The sequence below is a fragment of the Micromys minutus genome, assembly GCF_963924665.1.
Source record: "Micromys minutus genome assembly, chromosome: 25".
Taxonomy (NCBI): Eukaryota; Metazoa; Chordata; class Mammalia; order Rodentia; family Muridae; genus Micromys; species Micromys minutus.
The window spans coordinates 10,764,934-10,788,913 of NC_137960.1; the positions used below are offsets into that span (position 1 = coordinate 10,764,934).

Genomic DNA, 23,980 nt, shown 5'->3' on the forward strand with positions numbered 1-23,980 from the left:
TACCCCATGCCTAGGAGGCAGAGGAGACTGAATTACACTTTATCCCTGAGAAAGAAGAAACAGATGGGCTGGAGAGATAGCTCAGCTTAACGCCCTTATACAGGACCCAGGTTTAGTTTCCAGCACCCACCCAAAATAACTCACAACATCCAGCGCCAAGAAATCTGACCCTCACCCCAGGTGCCAGGCACACCTGTGATATGCAGGCTTGCACACAGGCAGAACTTTTACACACATAAAATAAATAAATGAGACTTCCTTAAAAAGAAAAGACAAAGCCAGAGGTCTAGAAAGGCATCCCCATACCTGGACTACCTATTCTCTCGAGGTCCTCTTTAGGGGACATGGTTCCGGGTTTTGAGGCCTGGTGAGCTATCTGTCCTAACACTGACAGCTGCTGCTAATACAGCTACAGGAGGGTCGCCTGAGGATGCAGGAGGGGCTGGTATGGGCAGCAGGAAGAGCAACGTAGGGTGATGATGTCACTTTGCCTCTCGGGACTTCTGGGTCTCCTTAGCACTGTCCCCACTGAAGTCAGAGGGAGAGCCTCTTCATATTCTAAGTCACAGATGTGAGCAGGTTAACCAGACAAAGACAAGAGGTGTAGGTCAGGACAGATGGGATTCTCTTCCTGGGCAGTCTTGACCTTCCTTTCCCACAGCCCGGGAGTGCTCTCTTCTGGCCCTCATAACCCAGGACTGGTTTATTCTCTTGGGTTGACTGTTGGCTCCCTCTGCAAGCCTCCAGCCCCAGGACCAGCAAAGATTTCTCAGTGGTTAGAGAGGGGACAGAGACAGGGTCAAGGGCTCTCTAACAGGCTCGAGCACGGCGACCACGGTGCTGGCCGGTATTGCCCTTCCCCCTTCCCTCTCCCCCGCCAAACCATTAGACCAGTCCTAAGGTTCGCTTCGGTGTACCTTCTGGGGTCCTATGTTCCCATCACAGTTAATTTTTTTAATTCTTTGTTGTTGTTAATATTGTTTTGTTCTGTTTTGTTTGAGACAGGGTCTCGCTACATTGCCCTGGCTGACCGGGAACTATCGATGTAGACCGGGCCTTGAGCTCACAGAAACCCATCTGCTCTGCCTCCCAAGTGCTAGATTAAAGATATGCACTACTATGCCTGGCTTCCCATCAGAGTTTAAAAGAAGGTCAACTTCCTATTTCTGGAGAACTAATTCAGAAGACATCAATAGGCTATGTCTCCTCCCCAAGAAGCCCTTCCTCTATGTCCTATGGTTTGCAACTCCATGGCCAACACATAAACCTGTGGTTCCCCTCAGTCCCTCATGCTCCACGGGTCCCCTTTCATGATGCCTCCCACAGGGGAGTAAGGAGCCTCATGCAAATGGAGAGAGCTATGAAGGTATGGTTCAACTGATCTGCCCAGGAGAAGAGCAAGGAGGGACCCAAGAAGCCTGTCTCTCTGGGGGTTGAGATAGGCTGAGATCCACAAGGCAGGATTCCCTGTGGCCTTACTATTCTTGCACTAGAGACAGCAAGGAACCCAATGGACACATGCTCAGTACAGGCCTGAATAAACCCCCTTGGAGCCGGGCTTGGTGGTACAGCCTTTAATCCTAGCATTCAGGAGGCAGAGACAGGTAGATCTCTGTAATTCCAGCATCCAGAACTACATAGTGAGACCCTATCTCAATTTTTTTTTCTTAAAGGGCAGAGAGGTCCTTGAACAGAACCTGTATGTTATGGGCTATGCCCTTCATGACTGTATATTTTGCTGTGGGCATGTCCTGCTGAGGTGACCACTTGTTCGTGCATTAAATTGGAACAGCTTCTGCCACTGCACAAGCAAATGATCTCCCCAAGTTTTTATTCCTCATCAATTTATTTGTTTTTGAGACAGGGGTTTCTCTGTGTAGCCCCAGCTGTCCTGGAACTTGCTCTGTAGACCAGGCTGGCCTCGAACTCAGAGATCCACCTGCCCTCTGCCTCCTGAGTGCTGAGATTAAAGACATGTACCACCACCCGATTTAAAATCCTTTGTCTCTAAACTCTCTCTACTCTTCCATCTTAAAAAAAAATCTCTTATCTCTAAATCTCCTTCACTTTCTGGTTTTTTTGTTTGTTTGTTTGTTTGTTTTTTGTTTTTTTTTTAATCTCTTAAGATCATTGTTTAAGTTTTCTCTATCTTGGAATTTGTAAGTTCATTTAGAGTGTGGTCTTAAAAAAAGTCTGTAACAAAAAAGTTAACTTAAAACTTGTAACAAAAAAACATTGAGAGTTAAAAAGATCTATACATAGGTAATCTTAATTTGCTACAAAATTGTGTGGTGTGTGTGTAACTTGGGTTCAATTCTTGTTCATGAAAAATAGGACTTACGAACAGCATGACTCATGATTAAGGTTTGTAAATTCCTAAGGTCCATTCAGGCAAAAACTGACTTGAAGTATGTCTAGCCTCTTTGTCTTTGCTAATGTGTTAAACTTTAGCTATTTGGATAAACTGAGCCATATAAGAGACTGATATTCTGTAAAGGTGCATTATGAAAGAATCCGGAAAATAAAGTTCCCAGTCTCTCCACAGACTGTATTTGTGGTTTAAAATGTAATTCTAATGATGTTAAAGATCTTCAATTCAGATTTTTAAGGCTCAAACTTCTCACGGGATAAAACTGCAAGATCCTAATCTTATCAAAGCTACTAACTTGTCTTCATTAAAGATAATGGAAACAAGCAAGTTAATGGTCAGTCACCTCATAAATGATTGAATTTTTTAATGTGCTCAGAACGGTGCTTGTAGTCATGTGTGCTTAGTCATGCTTAGTACGAATGTAATTCATGCACAAAAGCATTCTTAACCTGTGGCTCATGACACATTAGGCAAACCTCAATCTCCAAAAATACTTACATTGAGATTCATGATGGTAGCAAAATTACAGTTATGAAGTAGCAACAAAAATAATTTTATGGTTGGGGGAGGGGGCAGGTCACCACAACTGAAGAACTGCATTAAAGGGTCTCAGCCTTAGGACGGTTGAGAATGGCTGATTTACAGGGCCAATAAACTTTAGCCTTCTGTATATGTTATTGTGGCTACGTCTGAAGCAAGAACCTAAAATATATTAGTCTGTTTCAAATCAGGTATACTTAATAGATTAGACCGTGATTCTCAAGCCCTCAGGGAGATCTGAAAACAGCATCTAATGCGTTTAATGAAAGAGGGCTATCTCCGGATACACAAAATACCAGCTTCTGGTAACAGCAGTTGAGGCTATCTCCAAAAGCAGCAATGGACACCCCCTGGATCTCATCTCACTGGGCAAAGAACCTTTGTAGGCCTTGTCCCTGCCAGGGCTTGCCATAGCATGGGATTAACTGCTCTATTCTGCCTCGTTCAAGTGGGTAAGCTTACGTTCCTCCACGGGTAAATCGCTCAGAGCTTCTGTTCGGACAGCCCAGGATGGATGCTGTCCTGCATTGCAGGCAGAGACTGATGATCTGTGTCCCCAACAAAGCCACTGATGTCTTTTCATAGAGCATCCCAGGCTGGCTGTCCAGATAAGGGGTCAGTCTCTGTCTGCTTGGTTTATACTTCCTGCTGGCCACACCCTCTCTGCTTTTTCTCCTGCTCTATCATCGTCACATTGGCGGTGTCTTCACCACGCCCACTTGCAATGTCCACGTATGCCCACTTTCAGTCTTACAATTAGAGGGGACAACATGTATTTATTTGGGTCTAGTCATGTTTCCTCGAACTGAAGTTCTCTGCTCACAGCACCACCTGTCTATATGGGGTACATGTCTGCACGGGATGTTGAATCCTGAAGACTCAAGGATTTGTATCACAGGTGTCCCCGGAAGTCCCTCCTAAGCCCCTCATGCTGATCTCCTAACCTCACAGCCTACCAAAAGCTCAGTTCACGGAAAAGGCCAGGCCAGTGAGACTTCTTTCTTTTCTGCCTTTCTGCTTCTTTCTGATCCTCTCCTACCTCCTGGGGACCAAGTGACCACTGGCAGTTTTCCTACTCTAGGCCTCCACACAGCCTGGGCCATTGTGTCCTTGTTCCATCCTCAGCCAGCACACACCTAAGAAGGAAGGAGCCGGTGAGGACTAGGGTACACTCCGAGTTTGTATCGGCACTTCTTGACCCCGCTGTCCCTAAGATGCTTAGGTCACTAACAATGGTGGAGAACCGCCAGGGGTGGTTCATTCAGAGTTCAGAGCTGCCAAGAAGGGCCCTAGACAGTCTCTGAAGTCAGCTAAGAAAAGTGCTCTGACTGCTGGGATGGTCAAAGAAGGCCACAGCAACCTGCATATATATATCTGCCTCTGTGTAACGGGAAAACTCAAAAAGTGTAATGAAAGCATCAGGTGGACCAAGTAATCTACTTTTCCTTCCTACCTTTTGCCCTCCCTCCCTCCCTTCCTTCTTTCCCCTTCCTTCCCCTTCCTCCCTCCCTCCCTTCCTTCCTCCTTTCTTTCTTCAAGACAAGGTTTCTCCGTGTAGCCCTGGCTGTCCTGGAACTCACTCTGTAGACCAGGCTGGCCTCAAACTCAGAAATCCACCCCCTTTGGTCTCCTGAGTGTCGGCATTAAAGGTGTGTGTCCCCTGAAGTAACTTGACGTGTCTTAGACTGAAGGCACAAACATTATTCCACACAATTTGGCTTGGTTGAGAGAGCTTGTCATCAAGTAGTTTATAAATGAAGGCCTGGGATTTTAGATCCATCTCTTTCCCTCGCTTAGCTGTATAAACTGGAGCAAGAACTTAACCTCACCGAGCTCGCTGATTGTGTGTAAAACAAGGCTCCATGAAGTTCGAACACCCCATTCCCTGAATCCCAGCCCACCAGAGGCCGTCAGAACCCACCATGGCTCCCTGCCCATTCCAAGCTGTTACCTCTAACCACCACAGTGAGATAGCAGTGTCTCATAGGTTTCTCTGTTGGAGGGAAGGGAAGGCAGATGTTTGCCTCAGCCCACATCTGTTTCAGGGACTTCTGTAGCCTCTTGACTAAGGAGTGGAACAGGGGAAGGACTGATGGACACAGCTGTGAAAGGACTTACAGACAGGTCTTCCTTGCAGCACATGTGGAAGCAAAGAAGGCAGGAGGGCCCTGGGTCCTCTCGTTTTCAATTCTTAGGACAGAAGGGAGGTGTGACTGAACACGCAGTCCCCCTACCTTCGGTGACACCCGTGAGGAATGACGAGGTCTCCCACAGGAAATGTAAGGGTGCCATCCCATGCCAACTCAACTGCACCCCAATACATAGGCATCTAGATCCTGGTGGGACCAGGAGAATAGGAGCCTGGAACGCCCCCAGAAGTCAATCTTCAGATCAGACTTGTCAGTCTACACACACACACACAACCAGCACAAGCTCGTGATGCGTGCGTGCATCGGACCTGGCTACGAAATGGAGAAAAGAACTCACACGTCATTCTTAGCAGGCAAATTTAAAACACAGTGTGGCTCATTTTATTTTATCTCAGGGAGAAAAAAAAAAAAAAAAAAAAAAAAAAACACAAATAAACAAGTCCCTCCAGAAGGAAAGGCAATAGGTAGGGTCTCGGACAGGGTAGCCGTGAACTACCTAGGCGTAGGTCCCTGGCTCGATGTCACTAATCTCTATCGACATAACCTTCCCTTCATAGTTGCTGTCTTCCAGCCCAGCTTTGTTGGCCAGAGATAGCCCTGTGGCTAAGTGCATGGGAGCTTGGGCTAGCCCAAAAAGATTGCTTGCAATTCCTTGGTGGGGGGTTGGGGTGTCACAGCAGGATCAACCACAGATCCAGCAACCGGGGGGGGGGGAAGTCAATAAAATAGAAAGGGTTTCCTCACATTTTTATCTTCTTGGAAAAAAAAATAGCCAAGTGCCTCTTCAAGACCAGCAGCTCCCTGAGCCCTAGACAGTCTGGGGACAGTAGTGTACTACAGAAGTAGGCCTGAAGTGACCATAAACTTGCATCTGGCAAGTCCTCTAAGCCATAGCTGCTCTAGAGAGACAAGACAGCTTTTTTTTTTTTTTTTTTTTTTTTTTTTTTTTTTTTGGATGTTTCTGGAGCAGGGGAACTGGGCCCTGCCTTGGAAGATGCTGACGCTGCAGCCTTGACCTGACCCAGGGCCCTATAACACAAAGCATCGCTTCCTCCACCCCAGGCCTTTCTTACTGGGCTTCATGCTGCTCCAGCTTAAGCTCCCTCTTTGAAGTTCAAAGTGGGTTTCCTGGCATGGTGTTTCTTCTTTTCCCTTAGTGAGATTGGTCCAGCCAACCAAAAGTATTAAAATGTCTTTCCCTCAGGAAGGGGCAAACTCTGAAGACCATGAGGAAGTTCCTACTCTACCCTGGGTCGGAGGATCCCCTAATCCAGGGTGCTCTTGACCTTCTTGGTGCTCCTGGGTAAGAAGCTCCACATCTGCAGGAGACCCTTGAGGACTCCCTCCACCCCCCAGCCCCAGGGCATAGCCATTGGGTCTCCGTCCAGAATGGGGGGCACTGCCATTGGCCCATACCCCCAAGGGGTGGCCATTGAGGCGGAGGCTGACCTGCTCTCCCTCTGTGCTATGAGCTGCCAAGGCCCAGGCACTGGAACTCCCTGCCTTGAAGGGTTCCTGCCGCCTCAGTACATGGGTCCGGATGATCTTCCGGAAGGTCTGGCGGAACTCCCGGATCCTGTAGGCATAGATGAAGGGGTTGACAACGGAATTGCCATGGGAGAGGATGATGGCCAGGTACATGAGCCATGGAGGGGCGTGCTGGCACGTGGAACAGAAAAAGGTGAAGCAGTTGATGATGTGCAGGGGCAACCAGCAGAGGGCAAAGAGCCCCACAATGATGGCCAGGGACTTGGCAGCATGGACCTCCTTCTGCAGTGTGGACCGAGTCCGCTCCCCCGGCAGGGGTTGGCTCTCCATCTGCTTCAGCTGTCTCCGGGCTGCCAGAAAAATCCGCAAGTAGATGGCCAGCATAAGCAGGAGTGGGAGTAACACGAAAGCAAAGAAGTTGTAGTAAACCATGTAATTCATGGGTACCACGTCCTCAAACAGGCAGGTCACCCGGCCCTCGCCACAGGCCTTCGTGGAGTTCTCGTCTTTCTGACTGCAGTTGTTCCAACCCAGCATAGGGGTCAGGCCGATGGCGAATGACAGCACCCAGCAGATTGCAATGATGCCCTTCGCCCTCATACCTGTCACCAAGCCATTGTACCTGCGGAGAGAGGACCGGCATTAGAAGTTGATGAGCCAGGGTCTAACAGGACCAAGAAGCCCACAGAAGCCCAAGTGGTACCCGTGTGCTGGCTGTAGGGTCTTAGACCACTTCCTCCCCCCTAGCCTAGGTAGCATAGTCTTCTAAGTGAGGTGGGAGAGAAGAGAGAAGTCTGCCTGAGGACCAGATGAAAATATTCTCGTGCTGATGGCCAGTTACAGGTTATGGGGGAGGGGACTTTGATTTGTCAGCTAGAAAGTAGCCTCAGCTCCACTGGAAATACATCATCACTTTGGTAAAATAATGTTTTGTTTTGTAAGTCTTCTTGACTTAAAAACGGGGGCTTTGGTAACATCTAAGGGATGGGCTTATGTTTAATGGTTTTGAGTCTGGCAACACAAGACTATCCTCCCAAAAGAAGCTTTCGATCTTCAAGTTCAAGCTAGACATCTTGGAGGAGTTTCTTGCCTCCTCCAAGCCTGGGAGCCTGCTTGGAGTAGGAGTCCCCTGAATGAATCTGTATGCTGACAGCTGAAGGACAGGGCATATGGTAGGTAGGTAGGTATCAAGGTAAACACATACACTTTTTGATTCCAGACTCAAAGCTGCGGCAGAGAGGCTATGACCTATGGGTGGCAGAGTCAGGTACCCACTGTTAACAGATATGGGAAGAGGGCTAGGGTGTATTTATCTTGTCTTTGCCCCAATGTAGCATGTGTGCCCAGTGTTAAATAAATTACGTCCCACATGTGAAGTTCTAAGCAGAAGCTCCATTATAAAAAAAAAAAAGAAAGAAGGAAAGAATAAGAAAGGAAAGACAGACAGACAGAAAGAAAGAGAAAAAGAAAGAAAGGAAGGAAGAAGGAAAGAAAGAGAAAAAGAATGAGAGAGAGAGAGAAAGAAAGGAAGAAAGAAAGAAGGAAGGAAGGGAGAAAGGAAAGAAAATGTGTATCCAGTGTTGCTAGAGCTCAAAGTGGGCTGGATATTTGGGGGGAAAAAAACCCTTCCATTTTAAATGTTGTCAATTCAGAAAGAAAGAGGAAGAAAAAAACCCTTTGTACTTTCTAACTATTTATCTAATCTGTCCCTGTTTTACAGCTGGAGAAACTGAAACTGAGACCCAAGGGACGGCAGGAACTGGCTGTGAACATTCCGAGGCCCAGGGGCAACTCACGGCCAGGTGAACTTGTCAGGATCGGTTAGTCTCTTCCTGATGGTGCTGGAGATCAAATCCATGGCCTTATGACAGGCAGGCTTTCTACACCTGAGCTACGACTCCAGCCTGGCCAGGAGCTTCATGGGCCCCACCGGGCGGGGCCTTGGTCACATGACCTCTGCAGGAAGGTCACAGACTTCCTATATCTACCAAGCACCAGAAAGCAAGCCCTGCATGTCCGCTTGCCTGGAAGCTCAAAAGTGGAGTCCTGGGGTACCCACCCCATCTAATACAATACTTATTTACTTTGTGTCAGGCACCCCTCAATAGTGCTTTTACATGATCCTCACGGGAGGGGAAGCTACAATAGTGGTCACATCTTTTCTGGGACAAGTGTACCCTTCCTGGGTCCTAGTCCTGGTACATTCCTGTAAACAAGGAATGCTACGTCACTTCACCTCTCTGGGCCTCAATTTCCTCATTTATGAAATGAAACTAAGAATTCTAGACTGTTCACCACTACCCGTGAGGGTGCGATGCTGAATTTCGTGGGTGGAAATCCTGTGGCTCCGAGTAGATCAGAGCTAGTCAGTTGCTGGTCAGAGAAATGAGCTGCCTGAGATACTGATGAACCTCTGGGGATGGTGTAGGGTCTCCCACCTTGGTGACTTTCAAACTGTTTTCAGAACAGGCCTCCTGCTCCTGACAGTTAGAAAGGTGATGATCTTGGAGAAGGGATCCAACTAAGTAAGTCTGAACTAAAAGTTGTTAGAGACAATGGCCCAGGTCTGACAGCTCCTGAGAACGCACCATGGAAATCCCAGGTTTGTCCAATTTACTTTCACAGACAGGAAACACACAAGGGGAAGTCTTCCATGGCACTCTGAAAAGAAAGTCCCTTATGGGGACAGAACCCAATATGTTAGAAGTACTGTCCTATGTTGGCAAAGTACTGAGGGGCTTGGAGACAATGTTTAAACACATGCAAGTGCTATGTAAACACACACACACACACTCACACACACCCCAAATAGGAGCACATGCTCATATTTCCAGCACCTCAAAACAGAGGCAGGAGAATCAGGAAATCAAGGTCACGGAACAGGAGCCTGAGGTCTAGGCTCAAATGGAATCACGAACAAACTATAGCTATCTTAGGGGTACAGCCTGGCTTGTATTTCTGCCTAACATAGTCTCATTCTGGCCTTCTAGATAAATACACTCAGTGTAGTTAGAAGGATGCTCAGGATGACATGGGGCCATTCCAGGGAGCCTCTGAGACATAGGATGTGGCTGCCAGAGTCTCCAGTGGCAGTGCCTACTGTAAAGTGGCCTCTACGTCCCTAGACTCCCAATCCCCAGCCGTTAAAGGTTGCCTTTCCCTTAGAATCCTGATAAACCAGACTGGGGTCTCACTCTATGGCTCTAGAATATACCCACAATTCCAGGTGGAGTTTTCCTGTATATCTGCAACACGGAGGAGAAGTCAGGACTTTCTAAGTCGTCTTCCAGGGCCAATGACCTAAGAATTGAAGAGCACCTGACCCCACAGGAGAAACTCAAACTCCTTTCATAGGCAGAGACCAACCTAAATCAGCCTCACACCATACCTGACACTCAGGAGCCACGCCACCTTTCTTCCACCCAGAGCAGAGACCATACCCCTCCTTCCGTGGGACATACCCCTGGCCTTTATTCTCCTGACACCCCCACCCCTTTACACTCTTGTGACTATTCAGATCCTGAAACAGCCAGATTGCAAGACTTCCTCCAGGCCACGCTGCACCCTCACTAGCATCATAGTGGAGGGAAGGATGGAATCAGGGCTTCACAATACGCTAAACACCAAATATTCCACCTCTGCGCCATACCTCTAGTCCAATAGGGGCTTACGGCCACCTTGGAAAGCTTTGTCCCCTTACGTTCTTTACTTTTTGTGGTACGAGGCATGCAGCCCATAAATACTGTTTATGGGCATGCTACATAAATACTGTACCACTCAGCACAGGCCTGGCCCTCCTGTCCTTTCGGTAAGCAGAGAAATGTACTTTATAGGACTTTAGGTCTTGCCTACTTTGCCTTAATCTAACATGGTGCCCATGCTCAGGAAGGAGGGGACAGATTATCCTGAAGCTGAAAACCCTTTCCAACAACAACAATGAAAGAATTTCTGGTACACAGGGCGAGCCTGAGATTATGCCTCCATCAAAGACTGAGCCTGCGGGCCTTGCCAATAGCAGCTTAAAGGGGCTGACTTCCTAGCTGTGGCGGGAAAAGGTGAGTCCAGGCTAGAAAGCACTTCCAGATCCTCCTCATGCCTGGTCCTCTGGTGTGCTCCCATCTCCCCATAAGCCGGAGGAGCCACTACACAAGACACCTCCACATCCTCCGTAACCGGAAACTTCAGGAGACAGGAAAGTGAAGGAGCTCAACAATCGGGAAGAGTGAAGGGCTCTAAAGTCCACCCAGACTGGGAGACACAGATGTCCTTTTCTGGCTCCGGTCTCCCTCAAGGGTCATGACATCTGCTCTGGCCGAAATGCTGGACCAGGATGATCAAAGGACATCCTGTACTAACACACCATGGCAGCTGTAAACCTGCCCACAGGCAAGATGAGCATCCTCGGTGGGCATCTTCAGACCTATCAGCTCCTTGCCGAGACCTGCCTATGTTTTCCAAGGCTCCCCTCAGAGCTCAGACGGCCCAAGGTCCAAGTGGAACTGAGGTCAAGAGGTCTGGGGATGCAACTACAGTTAGGGATAGGCTGTTGGCTTCAAGCCTCTGGCTCACAAAAGAGCGGGATCCTTTCCCGTTACCCTGCCCCACCTCATCTCTCCTACCCGATTATTGAACCTTGTTACCCATGGGAAAACAGGCCCAGCATAGGGCCGATAGCTTTCTATAGCCACACGACTCATTTCTATTTCAGAGATTCGGCCTCTTGATTCTGGGAAGACAGAGACAGGGTGAGGCCGAGGGGAGGAAAGCAAGCTGAAACCCATACATTGAGAACAGTTATCCTCATCTTTCCTGATGTGTTGCTGCTTGGAGTCAGAAGATGGGGGATGTTAAAGTTACCACTTCCCCTTGGTGACCCACTACCACATAGACCAAGCCTGTCTTTCAGGGTAGATGCCTTTGACCCATGGGGATTTACACACAGGCTTCCCGCAGGCCTGCATTCTAATCTTCCTTGGTCTACTTCAGAAGCATTGATTGGAAGCCATAGCATAGAGCAGGTTGTCCCTTGTTAGATCTGGTACAGCACCCCCCCCCCCACACACACACCAGTTTGTTATTTTCTCTAATTATTTTTCTTTCCCTTGAACAGGAATCTTAGCACAGAATCCTGGCTAGCCTGGAACTCATCATCCTTAGGCTCTAGCTTTTGCCAAGTTCAAGTGCTTGCTGCCATTCCTGGCTGAAGCCCCCTTTGACAACGTCTTTAAGGTAACGCAAGGCGCAGCTCCGTCCCTTTGAGCAGCCTAGTGTGGGTGTTTGCTTCTTCCTGAGGGCTCAGAGTGTAACAACGACAGTGTGACAGACATCCCTTCCTGGAGACTGAGCCACTCCAGGCAGACCACTCCTCAAAGTGACGTCACAGTGTCGGTGGGCTACGTTTCTTTCTGGCTCTGCGATCAACTCCCTGGGTGACTACGAGAGACCTAGCCCCTTTCTCAGACCCCCCCCCTTTTTTTTTTCTATGCAGAAGAAAAAGGAAATGAACTCTAAAGGCTTTCTTGCATCTGACCATGAATTGTCAGGGCTCCCTGAGTCTGGTCCTTATTGCTGGACGCCCTCAGCTCACAGTAGAGTTGCTGATGCTTCCTCTGTGGGCGGGGACTCTGCTTGAGCAGAAAAAACTCACCATGAAACCGTGCATTCTGATCCCCCATTACGGAATCTTTCCTGGGGGGGGCACAGCCACCCCCCCCCCCGGCCACAGGGATAGCTCCCATAGAAAGACTCAGAGAGGAGCCCCTGGGAGAGTCGTGTACGGTCTGAGATAGCTACAGGATGGCTGAGAGGAGGCTTCCAGGAAGAACTTCCTTACACATACTTGGCTGAAGTCACTTCAAAGAAAAGTCACCATAAAAAAAAAAAAAAAAAAAGAAAAAGAAAAAAGAAAAAAGCTCCTTGCATAGCCAGTCACTAATACAGGGAGAGTCCTTTGAGACCTAGCAGCAATATAATTTGCATAGAACTCCAGATGACTCATGGTGGCATTTGGCCAAGTCACTTCCCCTCTCTGGGTCACCCTCCTAATGTACACACTGGGGAAAGGCTGGTGATGGCAGAGGCGGGTTCCAGGCTGAGGTTCTGTGGTTCCCCATGGCTCCCCACCCACCTTAGGTCATACACAGGCGTATGAAAGACTCACACAGCAGCGCATGTTGTATCAGACCCTCATCGGACAGTAGCCACACGTGGCTGCCGACAGACAGCCTCGGCTACCCCGGATTTATAGGGATAAGCCAGACAGGTACGGCCACCTCCAGCTCTGTAAAGACTCAGACAGAGCCCCAGAGGCCTGCCCTTTGTGCCCACCGATCAAGCCTTACGCGCGAACGTAACCCCCCACCCCCACCCCGGCTCACCGGAGTGGAATTCGGATGGCGATATAGCGGTCAATGGCAATTGCCAAGAGGCTGAAGATGGAACTCTGCGTGAGGACCAGGACGAAGCAGGCGAAGAAGAGGCAGCCGTGGCAGGCGGCACAGAAGCCGGTGCTGATGGTGATGGCGAAGGGAATGGCGAGCACCCCCACCGCAATGTCAGCCGCCGCCAGCGATACCACAAAGAAGTTGGTGACATTCTGCAGGTTGCTGTTGATCCACACGGCCCAGCACACAAGCACGTTGCCCAGGATGGCCAACACAGCAATGGCCAGCTCCACCGTGATGTACACTGAGGAGCCCATGGTGGGAGCAGCCACACTTGGGCAGGCTCAGCAAGGATGCGGGCCTGGGCTAGCTCTCGGTCCATAGCTGCAGCCCAGCCGTCCACCCCACCAAGCCCCGCAGCCCCTTCCTCACAAGAGCCACGAGCGGTCCCAGAGAGAGCTCTCCAAAGGCGTTCTCACAGACAGCTCTGCATCTCTTGAAATCATGACTTCTCCAGAGGCTCCGCTCAGTTTCAGGGTTCCGAGGTTCCTGTAAAGAGAGAGTCCCCGTGAAGAGCTGAACCACCCTGGTCACTTTACATTCAGTGTCAGTTTTGGAGCAGGCATCTGCCAGAGAAAGACTTCCGTCTTGCGTGGTCTGTGCCCGTCAGTCAGGACACGGGCCCAAAGAGCTCACTGGTTCCACAGAAGTCTGATCAAGATCTTCACCTAACCCTTCTCAGGGAGATAGTTCCTTCTCCAGTCTCTTCAGGGCAGAACAGGAGAGAATACAGCAGAACCAGGATTCCCCATTACCAAAGATACATCTTTCTCAACCCAGCTACTACAGTTACCCAGCCTCTCTCCCAGCTTGGACTGACGGCTGAAGATTTCGGTGCTGGTTTGGTTTGATTTGTTTTAATCTATGGGCCCAAGTTAAAGTCAAGGCAAGTTGATGTTTATGTTTGCTCCCCTTGTGTAGCTTTTCAAACTTTCCATAGCTGCCTGGCCAGTTCTCTGGGTCTCATACTCACTACCAGTCCAGGAAGGCTCCCCACCGGGCTTTCCCCATCCCACCTGCCTACCTGCCTTCTCACACTGAGAAGCCTCCAAGCTCAGCTCATTTTGCTTCAGAGCACTACCATCCCCGTCCAAGGGGCACCCCTGCCCCTAGGGTCACCTCAGACACTCCCTAGAGCTCTTTTCTGAGAGATCTGGGAGCCTTCTGCTCCCATCCTCTAGTTCCAGCAAGTAAGCATTCTTACCCTCACGGGCAGCAAGGTCAGGGTCCAAGCCAAACCCGCTGCTCCTGGAGAAAGCTCCTACCAGCAGGCTGCACTGCCAGGCAGGGCAGGCACTGTGATTGCTTCTCTTCCCTGAGGGACCCGCCTCCTGCTTTCCTCCCACACCTCCCCACACCTCCCCTCACCCCACCAGTCTTAGCTGAGGCAGGGAATGCTGCTCTAGAATAAAATAAAATAAAATAAAATAAAATAAAATAAAATAAAATAAAATAAAATAAAATAAAACGAGTGCTCAGTAAGGACTCATTGGAGGACCACAGGCAGGAATGCTTTTCCTTCTTGGGCCTCAGTTTCTCCACTTAGACTGTAACACCTTTGGGCCCCAGATATATGATGCCGAGGGCTCATTTCCGGGCTTATCCACAGATTTGGAAAGGCGACCCCAGAGTCACAATGACAGCCCACAGGAATAACTGAGACCCCTGGAAAGTGAAAGTCTTGCTCTCCCTGTAGCAGGCCCCAGCCGAGCCCAAACTCCCAGAGTTTGCAAAACCTCAATGTAAGCAGGACTGTCCCAACAGCCTGTTACTCCCCAAGCGAGAACCAAAGAATTCCCTGCCCTCACCCCCCAAGACTTGACCTCCATGGAACCGCATCTGTGCCTGCTAGGGACAAGAAACTGGAGGCTGGCTTTCAGACCCCTGAATGTAGGCAAACCTTTCCTTCTCCCCTCTAGGGAGGCTAGGAGGGAGGAATGGAACTGGAGGCCTGGGGAGAAGGGTCTTCTCCACCTGAAGTTGTCTGAGAGGTGAAATAGGGTGCTTCAGTCTAGCAACAGAGTGGGTGCCAACTGTAGCTTGCATTTTGTCGTTTATGAGGCTGATACTGAAGGTTTGATAAAAGACAAAAGTCTACAGAAACGAACAGAATTACTGTTCCTAAGTGATGCTATTGCTCCGAGGGTCAGGCAGAGACACCTATGGCTAAGTCCTTGTGAATCCTATTTTTTTGCACAAGCTCCTTGCCAACTAGCCGTTCGGAGCAGAGCAGCCAGATTTGGTACAGGTGCCGCCTCCGGGCACATACCATGTCCCGCTGCTCTGATGGATTACAGTTTACAGTAACATTCATCAGGGGTCCATCTGACCACAGCAGGCCTGTGGCTAACAGCTCTTGCTCTAGCTTTCCAAGTTAGAAGCAGCAGCAGGCCCACTGTCCAATCAGGCTCAACCAAGCCCAGTGAGCCCCTGGAGAGCAACCGCGGTCCATGAATCCCAATCCCGACTCTCCCAACTGGTGTCTCCTGGGGAGAGAGAATAACCACCTATATCCCTTGGGGCTCCTCTAGGGGAATCTTCACTGGAGGGCACTGAACCGGTCTGCAATCAGACCAGCCCATGCTAGAAGGCTGGCCTGGGCCTTAACATTCCTCCATCCTCAAGGTCCCCAGTGGGATACAATGGAACATAACACATTTCTGTTGAGGTGAGATGGCTCCATCCCTGAGCCTAAAGCCCTGTTGCTGCTTCTGCTCACACCAGAAATATTGTCCCTCAGTAACACCACTGCCTCCATAGCCACCAGGACACCGGCTATGCAGGGGCCTAACCCAGGCTTATTATTGCTGAAGCCCTCCCAGCCGTTTCGGTACCTGCCTGAATACTCCCAGTTCTCAAGTTTCCTCGTGTTCCATGCTGGGCCCGTGTTGGATATTTCTGGGTACCAGCACTCTTCCGGACTGCGCCAAGGCTGTTCCGCTGTTCTCCAGTCTCAACACAGCTGGCCCTCCTGCTAGGCTGCCTTGCATTGGCTGAGGACACGCTAAAGGTTCCTGTCCCAGGGCCCTTTCCTCTGCCCTTCCTTCAACATTCCTACAGGCTCTTAGTTATTGCTACACATCCCAGGGGAAGCTCCTCTGATTCCCGGGCCACCTGGGCAGCTGCCAAACCAAAATCTTCTTTTCCTTTGTGCCTTCCCCAGCCCTAAGTGCGGCAGATCAGTAGAGCTGAGACATTCTCAGGACAGACGGGATGGGGGGGAGCCCTGTGGGCAAAGGCTGAGGCTGTCTAGCTGGAGGCCCGAAAAATAGCTCAGGGCCAGGGCACCTTGACTTGTAGCTTTTCTTTGTAGTATGAATGTTCCCACTGGGACAATTCAAGTCCACTAATGTTTCACTGACCAGACTGAGCAACACTCAGGGCCAAGAGATGCTAGCTGCTACTGAACCACTACGCCCTGTGTTCTCCATGGATCTGAATACCAAGGCTACACTGGGCCCCACTGCACATGCTGTTTGGGACTTTGGAACGTGGCTGAAAGCTATGTTGCTGATGGCCTGGCGAACTCAATTTTTCAGACAAGAAGCCAGAACTCAAACAGGTGAAAAGATTCTCAGCTTTACCAGGAGCGTTATAGCCCTTGGAGAATTCCAAAGGATGCTGCGGAAGAAAAGACCTCTGCCTTGTGAAGCCTCTGGAGCCATGGTTCTTAACCTGTGGGTCTTGCCCCTTTCAGAAAACCTCTATCTCCAAAAGATATTTGTGCTGTGATTTTTAATAGGAGCAAAATTAGTTATGAAGTAGCAACGGAAATAATTGTATAATTGTGGAAGGAGACTACCCTAACATGAGGAACTATCTTAAAGGGTCAAAGCATTAGGAAAGTTGAGAACCACTGCTCCAGGGTCACAGGAAGGCTGGGGGCCCAGGAGAAGGGGCCGGTATAGAGCCAGGATCTAGCAATTTCCTATTCCTCTCTGTTGGCTCTATTGAACTAATCCGTGAGTCATCTGTTGCTAGCCAAGAGGGGAAATTAAAAATTAATAATGCATTTCCTTATGATGGTCCTTTGTTGGGGACAGGGTAGAGTGCGGGCACTGTCCCATGTCACCTTTAGGCACATGCTGTGGAACATGCGTCAAGAGAGAGACTTGAAGGAACAGCCTGCTTGGGCTCCCAACATTCAGATATAACACTGCTGCCTCTTCCTCCCATTCCCTCCTATCCTGAACCAGCCAGTTTAATTAAAATCATTTCATCCCAACCGCATCTCTCATGACCCACTCGAGGCTCTGTGTACACAGGCCCGGGTGGTGTGGCTCCAGGCCCTGCTGGATGCGTCTGTGAGCTCCCAGGCAGGGCTCTACATACTGCTCCTGCTCCGGCCAAGCGGAGGGAACAGGGCATTACAGCCACTGCCCATGGCAGCTGCAGTGGGTTTCTTTCTGGGCTCTAGAATCCCAGCCTTACCATTTTGTTGTGAGACTGGTCCCTTGTAGCCCAGCCTGACCTCAAGCTTGCGATGTAGCCAGGTATAGTCTTGAACTCTTGATCCCCATTCCTACTGGCTACCTGTGTTTCACGGTCATGTGCCATCTCACCAGGCTGCCTCTTTTTCTCACAGGAGCAATGTTCACCAGCTCCCTAGTTTCCTGTGCCACGGGGAACTCTATCGGCTTCTACTGTTGTTCCCTCCAGTCCCGGGGTCTACTGCAGGAGTCTCAAAGGACAAGAACCCTGGGGATTCTTCAATGACAGCTGCCACCTTAGAGGTTCAGACGGATTGGGTCCTGGCTGGTGGCAGAGAATTTGTTACAACCCATGCCCTGACCCTAGGACCTCAGCTCCTACTTCAGATGAGCCACAAACCAAGACCATAAGAGGTGTGGTGTGCACCTTTAATCCTATGTAGAGACTAGTGGGTCTCTATAAGATGGTGACCAGTCTAGTCTACCTAGTGACACCATGCCTGAAAAAAAAAAAAAAACATACCAACCATCAAACCCTCAGGGGAGGAAGGTATCCTCTATCCTTCTATCATACTATCCTATGCAGTAATAATTTTGATAACTCAAAAAAGGAAGAAGGGCCATAAACAAGAATGAAAGCTATCAGACTTACACAAGAGCCAAGAAGAGCAAGAAGCGCAGAGTCTTGGACAGGAAGGACAGGGGCCAGAATGAAGGGCACACTGTGCATGACAAACTTTGGGCTTGCAGGTAGTTGAGGACAAAGGCAGTGGTGGATGGAAGAGAGAACACCGAGGAATCCTTACCGGAATCAGGGACAAAGTTTAGATCGAGGAGATCCAACGCCTGTCCTTGGTTTTGGGGAATGACACCAAGCAAGAATCATAGTAGGACGGACTGACACCTCCCTCACCCAAAGAGCAGACATGTAGTGGCTCAGCAGTAACTGGAACTTGCAGGAAGACCTGCAAACCCACTAACCCCCTCTCTAACACACCAGCCAACCAGACGGGTCCCACCTGAGTCTGCATAAATGCCACATCGACTATGGGGTCTGGGTCTCCCTTCCCTTCCTGATCCCTCTAGAGTCACACAGCACCCAAATTCTAACACCTGGCAAAAGCTGGGCCCCAAAGTAGCTCAAGCAGGTGACCAGTAAGTCCCTCCCCCAACGACCATGAGTGGGAGGGGCCATGTGGCTGCTGCTATGTTCCTGAGGACAGGATGTGGGTAGGAAGGGAAAACCAGCTCTCTCTCTCTCTCTCTCTCTCTCTCTCTCTCTCTCTCTGCAACTCGAGGCCAGCGCACTAACTTGCCCTTCTAAATAATCTCTCCACCACCAACCAGGACCAAGGCTACTTCACTCTAGAGTTGAGACTCAAAGGCCACTGGCCAGCCACATCTTCCCCTCCTCCGGCTAAGAGCCCTGAGATGGACATCCCCACTTGTCTAGGTCTGGTACCCAGAGAGAACCACAGGTCCCCAGTCCTACTTCAGGTGCCATTTATCCATTGCAGGCTGTTTCTCCAGGTAAAGCCCTTCCCTGGATTCAGGCCTCCCGGAAGTACTGGGAGTGCAGCCTGCGGTGGGAGCAGCCTTAGGTAGGGGCCATGCAAGGTCCATGCCAGACTCCCTCCACTACGCCTTGGCTTCTCCCATGTGCACGGGGCATGGTAAGAGCATCCCACGAAAGGCTCAACTCCTGTGCCTCCCATCAATAGTGGGTGACAGGTACGGGATCTCCCGGGATGAGAAAACGGGATGCAGATTCACTGCTGTGGTCCTTAGGACAGGGATGTGATGAAGCAGCTACAGAGGCTGAAGGGAAAGAGCAGGCTGCACTGGACCGACCTGAGTGCCACCCCCCCCCCACCCATCAGTGCTTCCACTAGCCTGGCCCACAGCTCTCCGAGGCCATTGTGAGGCCACAAGCAGAGATTCCTGCAGCTGGAGTCTCTGAACAGAGAGACATGTCACATAAAATCAGGGGTAGCCCTGGAAAACTACACAAGTCCTGCCTTCTGAGTGTCCAACCTCTTCCCAGGCCTGGAGTGAGGGCAGCTTCCCTCCCCAATCCCATTCCCGCTTGATTGACACTTGGCAGGATCTCACAGCTGGGACCTCCTTCCTCCCAACCTCAGGGTCTGGGCCTTGCACTGGGCACAAGCAGTCTCCTCTCTGTACCTCTGATCTTCTACTATCAAAGTCTCAGTGTGGACCTCAGCCCTATTCTCAAGTTCTGTACCACATCTGATTCCTCCAACCTACAGACTACTTTTCCTCCACCAACTTCCGCAGGTCCCGATCTACCCTTACGTGGTCCCCGGTGTGTCCCAGAGCCCAGGTTCTTCCTTGTCAGTTAGAGAGATTCTCTTTTACCAGCTCAGTACCTACCTTTAGTAAAATCCTCACCTCTTCAACTCCTCCAACATTCACCAAAACACTTCCTACCTGCGTCCGTCTATCCGTCTGTCCAGCTGTCTCTCCCTCCACTCTCTTACGCACACACCACTCAGGGCCCCACGGGTTGGGTTGTACCAAAAGGTGGCTTAACTCTAGTTTCTTCTAGGGTAAGTAGCTCAGGAATGAGCAGGTGCAGAGGCAAGAGCTGCTAATTTCAAGCAACAACTGAGAATCACCAGGGACCATGGCCTCACTTACAGGCCCTGGACTTTGCAGAACCCGGTGCCTTAAAGCCACATGCTTGCTCCCAAACCAATGCTTGGCCATACTTCCCTCTGCTCATAGCAATCTCTGCCTCTCCTTCCAAGGTTACACAGCCTAAGAACAGAGCCCACTGACATGCCCTCTAGCATACCCTGAACACAGCCCCCCCACTGCCACCACTGCCACCATGCCTTCCCCTGAACCTGCCCCCACACTCAACCAAAGATTATCACTTCTTTCCTTCCTCTCTCTTCCTCTATTTCCTTGTGTGTTAGCATTACTAAGAATACCATCACTCTACAGAAGGGAGAATGAATTCCCAGGATACCTTCCCTCAGCCACATAGTTTGTGCATCAAGGGGCCAAGATCAAATCCAGGTTGGGACACTAAAATCTTTGGCCCATCGGCAGGACACTGGAGATCACCCACTGTTTGCTTTGCCTGGCCCCAGTTTGTCTCATACTACTTGTGTGGGCTGACCTTAGCCTAACTTCAAGCCTAACAGGGAAGCTAGCCCAGCCCAGAACAGTTCTGGTCAGCCTCTAAGGGAATGCACACTGGTTAGGGGTTGCCCAAGAGACACCAAAACTTGAGAGAACCTGGGAAGTCCCAAAATGCAAGGACTGAGCTTTGAGATCCTGACACCATACTCAGAGACCCATCAATGTTTGAGCAGCGACTACAGAACCAAACAAGCAGAACCTTCCCAACCCCATATTTAAAAAAACAAAACAAGACAAAACAAAAAAACCTCTCCACCATCGTCTTAAGGGTTCTGACAGCAAGGACATCCTTGGTGGATGTGGACAGTCTTTTGAAAGGCGCACAGAGGGAGCTAGGCAGTATAGGCAGAGTTCAGGACAACCAGCACGGAGTCTCAGGTAGGACAGAGAACAGGTTCCCATCTCTGGGAGACACGGTGCCGTCTCTGGTTGGGTAAGGAGAGAGGTCCAAATCCCTCTCCAGCCATCAGGAGAATATATACTCTGCCTGGCCCAGTCCTGGGGAGAAGGCGCCCTGGCCACTGCCTGCCTGCCGCTTCTGTCTGTCGCTCTGGACCATACTGTGAATCCCTGTTCCTCCCATTACATGGGCCGGCAAAATAAGTCTAAATGTTCCAAAGACAGAGTCCTTGCCCATCCTCTGCCAAACCCTTGAGAGTTGTAGCCGTTCCCGCCATTTCTACCCCTGCTTTGGGCACCCCCAGGCGCTCACCCACCCTGCTATTCTTTGAACTCCCCGAAAGTATCCTAAGTCGAGTTCCCGCCACCATGGTCAACAAGATGCTCCCTTGCACCGGGTTCCAAACTCCCTTGCTCTAGCCGCGCCTTCCCCACAGCAGCCCGGTACCCGCTTGAACCCCTAACCCGCGAGTCTGACCCGCCTACCTCCGGCCGCGCCTCGACGTCCGCAGCCTAGCTTTGGCAGGGACGCGCCCTAAAGGGACTTGTGTGCTTGCAGGTTCAGTCCTCCGCGCGGGGACAAATCGACGGCTGTGGCCGCGCGTCGACTGCGGCTCCAGACGACCGTAAGGCATCCCGCCACCCTGCCTTACTCGAGCCCCTTCCTCCCTACCTGCCCTTGAACACCTTCCGGTCGCTGAGGACCGCCCCGATGGCACCGCGCTTGGGATGTAGCCGCGCCGAGGACCCCGGCAGCGACCGCTCCCGGAGCGGCCAGGGCAGGCTCGGACCTCGGCACCCGCCGACTCCTCTCCAGACAGCAGGAAGGAAGGGTCGGAGGGAGCGGCGGGCGCTCTGAGGGGCGGGGGCGCCCTGGTCCGCTCAGACCTCCAGACCCCGCAACCTCCGACGGCCATAACCGCCAAGACGCCCACCCGGGACCTCCAGGGTCCCCGGGACCCAGGACCCCCGCTGACCTGCCTCTCGCTCTGGCTCCCACCGTCCCAGCTGCGGCTCAGGCTCCAGCTCCGACCGCGCCGCTCACGGGCGCACCCTGCAGGCGACTTCGAAACCAGCGCTGCTGCTGCTCCCGCCCCGCCCCGCTGCTGGGGGAAACCGAGGCTCCGAGGCGGGAACCGGAGGAAATGGCCCTGGGAGGGCTGGGTGGTGATGGGTCCGGCAGCAAAGCACTCTTCGCCCCAGCGTGGGCGCTTCAGGTCCACGCGTCCTGACCGTCTCCTCCAGCGCCACTCCCACCCCCATCCGAGTGCCCCCACCCATGAAGCCTTGGCGCCCCACCCCTCTCCGGTGGTTCCTCCACAGGGCATCGGGCTGCCTGCGCCACTCTGGTCCTCCCAGTTTTGCCCTTTATCGGAGCTAAGCTGCCCCGATGCTGTTACTCCCCAAGCTGCTCCACACCCAACTCTAGGCCCGGGAGTGGGGGTTGGGGTGGGGGGCAGGGTGGGGTGTCCTTTACAATTCTTACATCTCTGATGCCTGTGAGACCGTGACTCCTCCCCCACATCCCTACTTCTCTGAACTACTGAGCAAGGAAGGAGTGCATCTGCTCCACAGCCTAACTAGGACTCTCAGACTTGGGAGGGGGGAGCGGCTGGGAATCTCCTCACACAGCCGCTGTATTGGAGGCGGCTGGACCCCGAAGTGTGGAATCTTGGAAGGATTTGCAAATCTCAATCTGTTCACAGCAGGACAAGCCCTTCACACACCCAGGCATCAGTGGCCAAGGCCTTTCTGGAACCTTGTCTTCTTGAACCTCCTGGAACCCACAGGCTGTGCTAGAGAAAAGTGTGGAGAGGTTTGCTGGGAGCCAGGCTAGACCCCCCTGGGCTGCCGTCTGGATGGGAAGGAATCTCTCTTTAGAAGCAGGTACATGAGGAAGTGCAGGTGCCTAGTCCTCCCTCCGAGAAGCCAAATGTCTGCCTTTGAGATGGTGCTGGCTGGCAGTCTCTCAGGCTCTTTCTTCAAAGTCTGACCTTTTGTTTTCCATTTGATGAGCCCAGGCCCTATCAGCGTTACAGCACCTGTAGGGAGGAGGGTGTTGCGAGTGCATCTGTAAGTCTGGTTAGAGTAGGGACCTTAGTGCGGTTTGAATTAAACCTGAGATCCCCCGAGGGAGCACCCCTGACTGGGGCACTCACTGCCTTCTCAGCTTCAACCCTGGGTTAAGAAGCCTATAACCATTAAACAGGACCAGTTCCAAGGGCTGCAGACGTTGCCATATGCTTTCCAGGGATGTAGTTATTTCTTTTTAGTTACCTCCTAAAACTTGACCAGCTGGTTGCCTGAGAGATGGCTCAGTGACTGTTCTTCCAGAGGTCCTGAGTTCAATTCCCAGACACCACATGGTGGCTCACAACCATCTGTGATGGGATCCGATGCCCTCTTCTGGTGAGTCTGAAGTAAATAAATCTTAAAACACACACACACACACACACACACACACACACACACACACCTTACCCAGAAGCTAGTAGCATAGAGGTAAGAATGAGACACAACCAAGCTAGGGCCTGTTCTCAAACTGGACTCTGCCTTTCAGGCTCATGTCCTGAGACTATCTTGAAAATCCCCCTTGAAGGGGATATGAGAACTCATGGAGTAGAGGCCAACACGTAGCAGGTTCTGGGGGTCTCTCCTGTTTTCTGACACTTCTCTCTTAACCATTCCAATTCCAGGGTTCAGAAACTTTTTCCAGGAGCCCCCCTAGAGCAGTGGTTCTCAACCTGTGTGTCACAACTCCCTTTGGCAAACCTCTATCTCCAAATATATACATATATATATGTATATGTATGTATGTATGTATGTATGTATGTATGTATGTATGTATGTATAAAATGATTCATAGCAGCAGCAAATTACCACAACAATGCAGCAAAAATATTGTTTTAATGGTCTGGGGTTACTACAACATAAGGAACTCTATTAAATAGGCTCACCATTAGGACGTTTGAGAACATTGGGCCAGAG

General features: G+C 50.9%; 1 protein-coding gene across 2 annotated transcripts; it reads right to left on the reverse strand.

Moving 5' to 3' along the window:
- Window positions 1-5,495: 5,495 nt before the first annotated feature.
- ADORA2A (adenosine A2a receptor) lies at window positions 5,496-22,159 on the reverse strand. 2 transcript variants are annotated; one of them, XM_080938125.1, is made up of 3 exons: window positions 21,970-22,159; window positions 12,927-13,481; window positions 5,496-7,171 (listed from the first exon to the last, which is right to left on the reverse strand). In XM_080938125.1, exons 2-3 carry the CDS (start codon window positions 13,247-13,249, stop codon window positions 6,262-6,264), a joined length of 1,233 nt encoding a protein of 410 aa, XP_080794251.1. In that variant the 5' UTR covers window positions 13,250-13,481; window positions 21,970-22,159; the 3' UTR covers window positions 5,496-6,261. The 2 variants fall into 2 exon arrangements, with proteins under 2 accessions (XP_080794251.1, XP_080794252.1); XM_080938126.1 differs by lacking the exon at window positions 21,970-22,159 and adding an exon at window positions 21,479-21,614.
- Window positions 22,160-23,980: the final 1,821 nt, after the last annotated feature.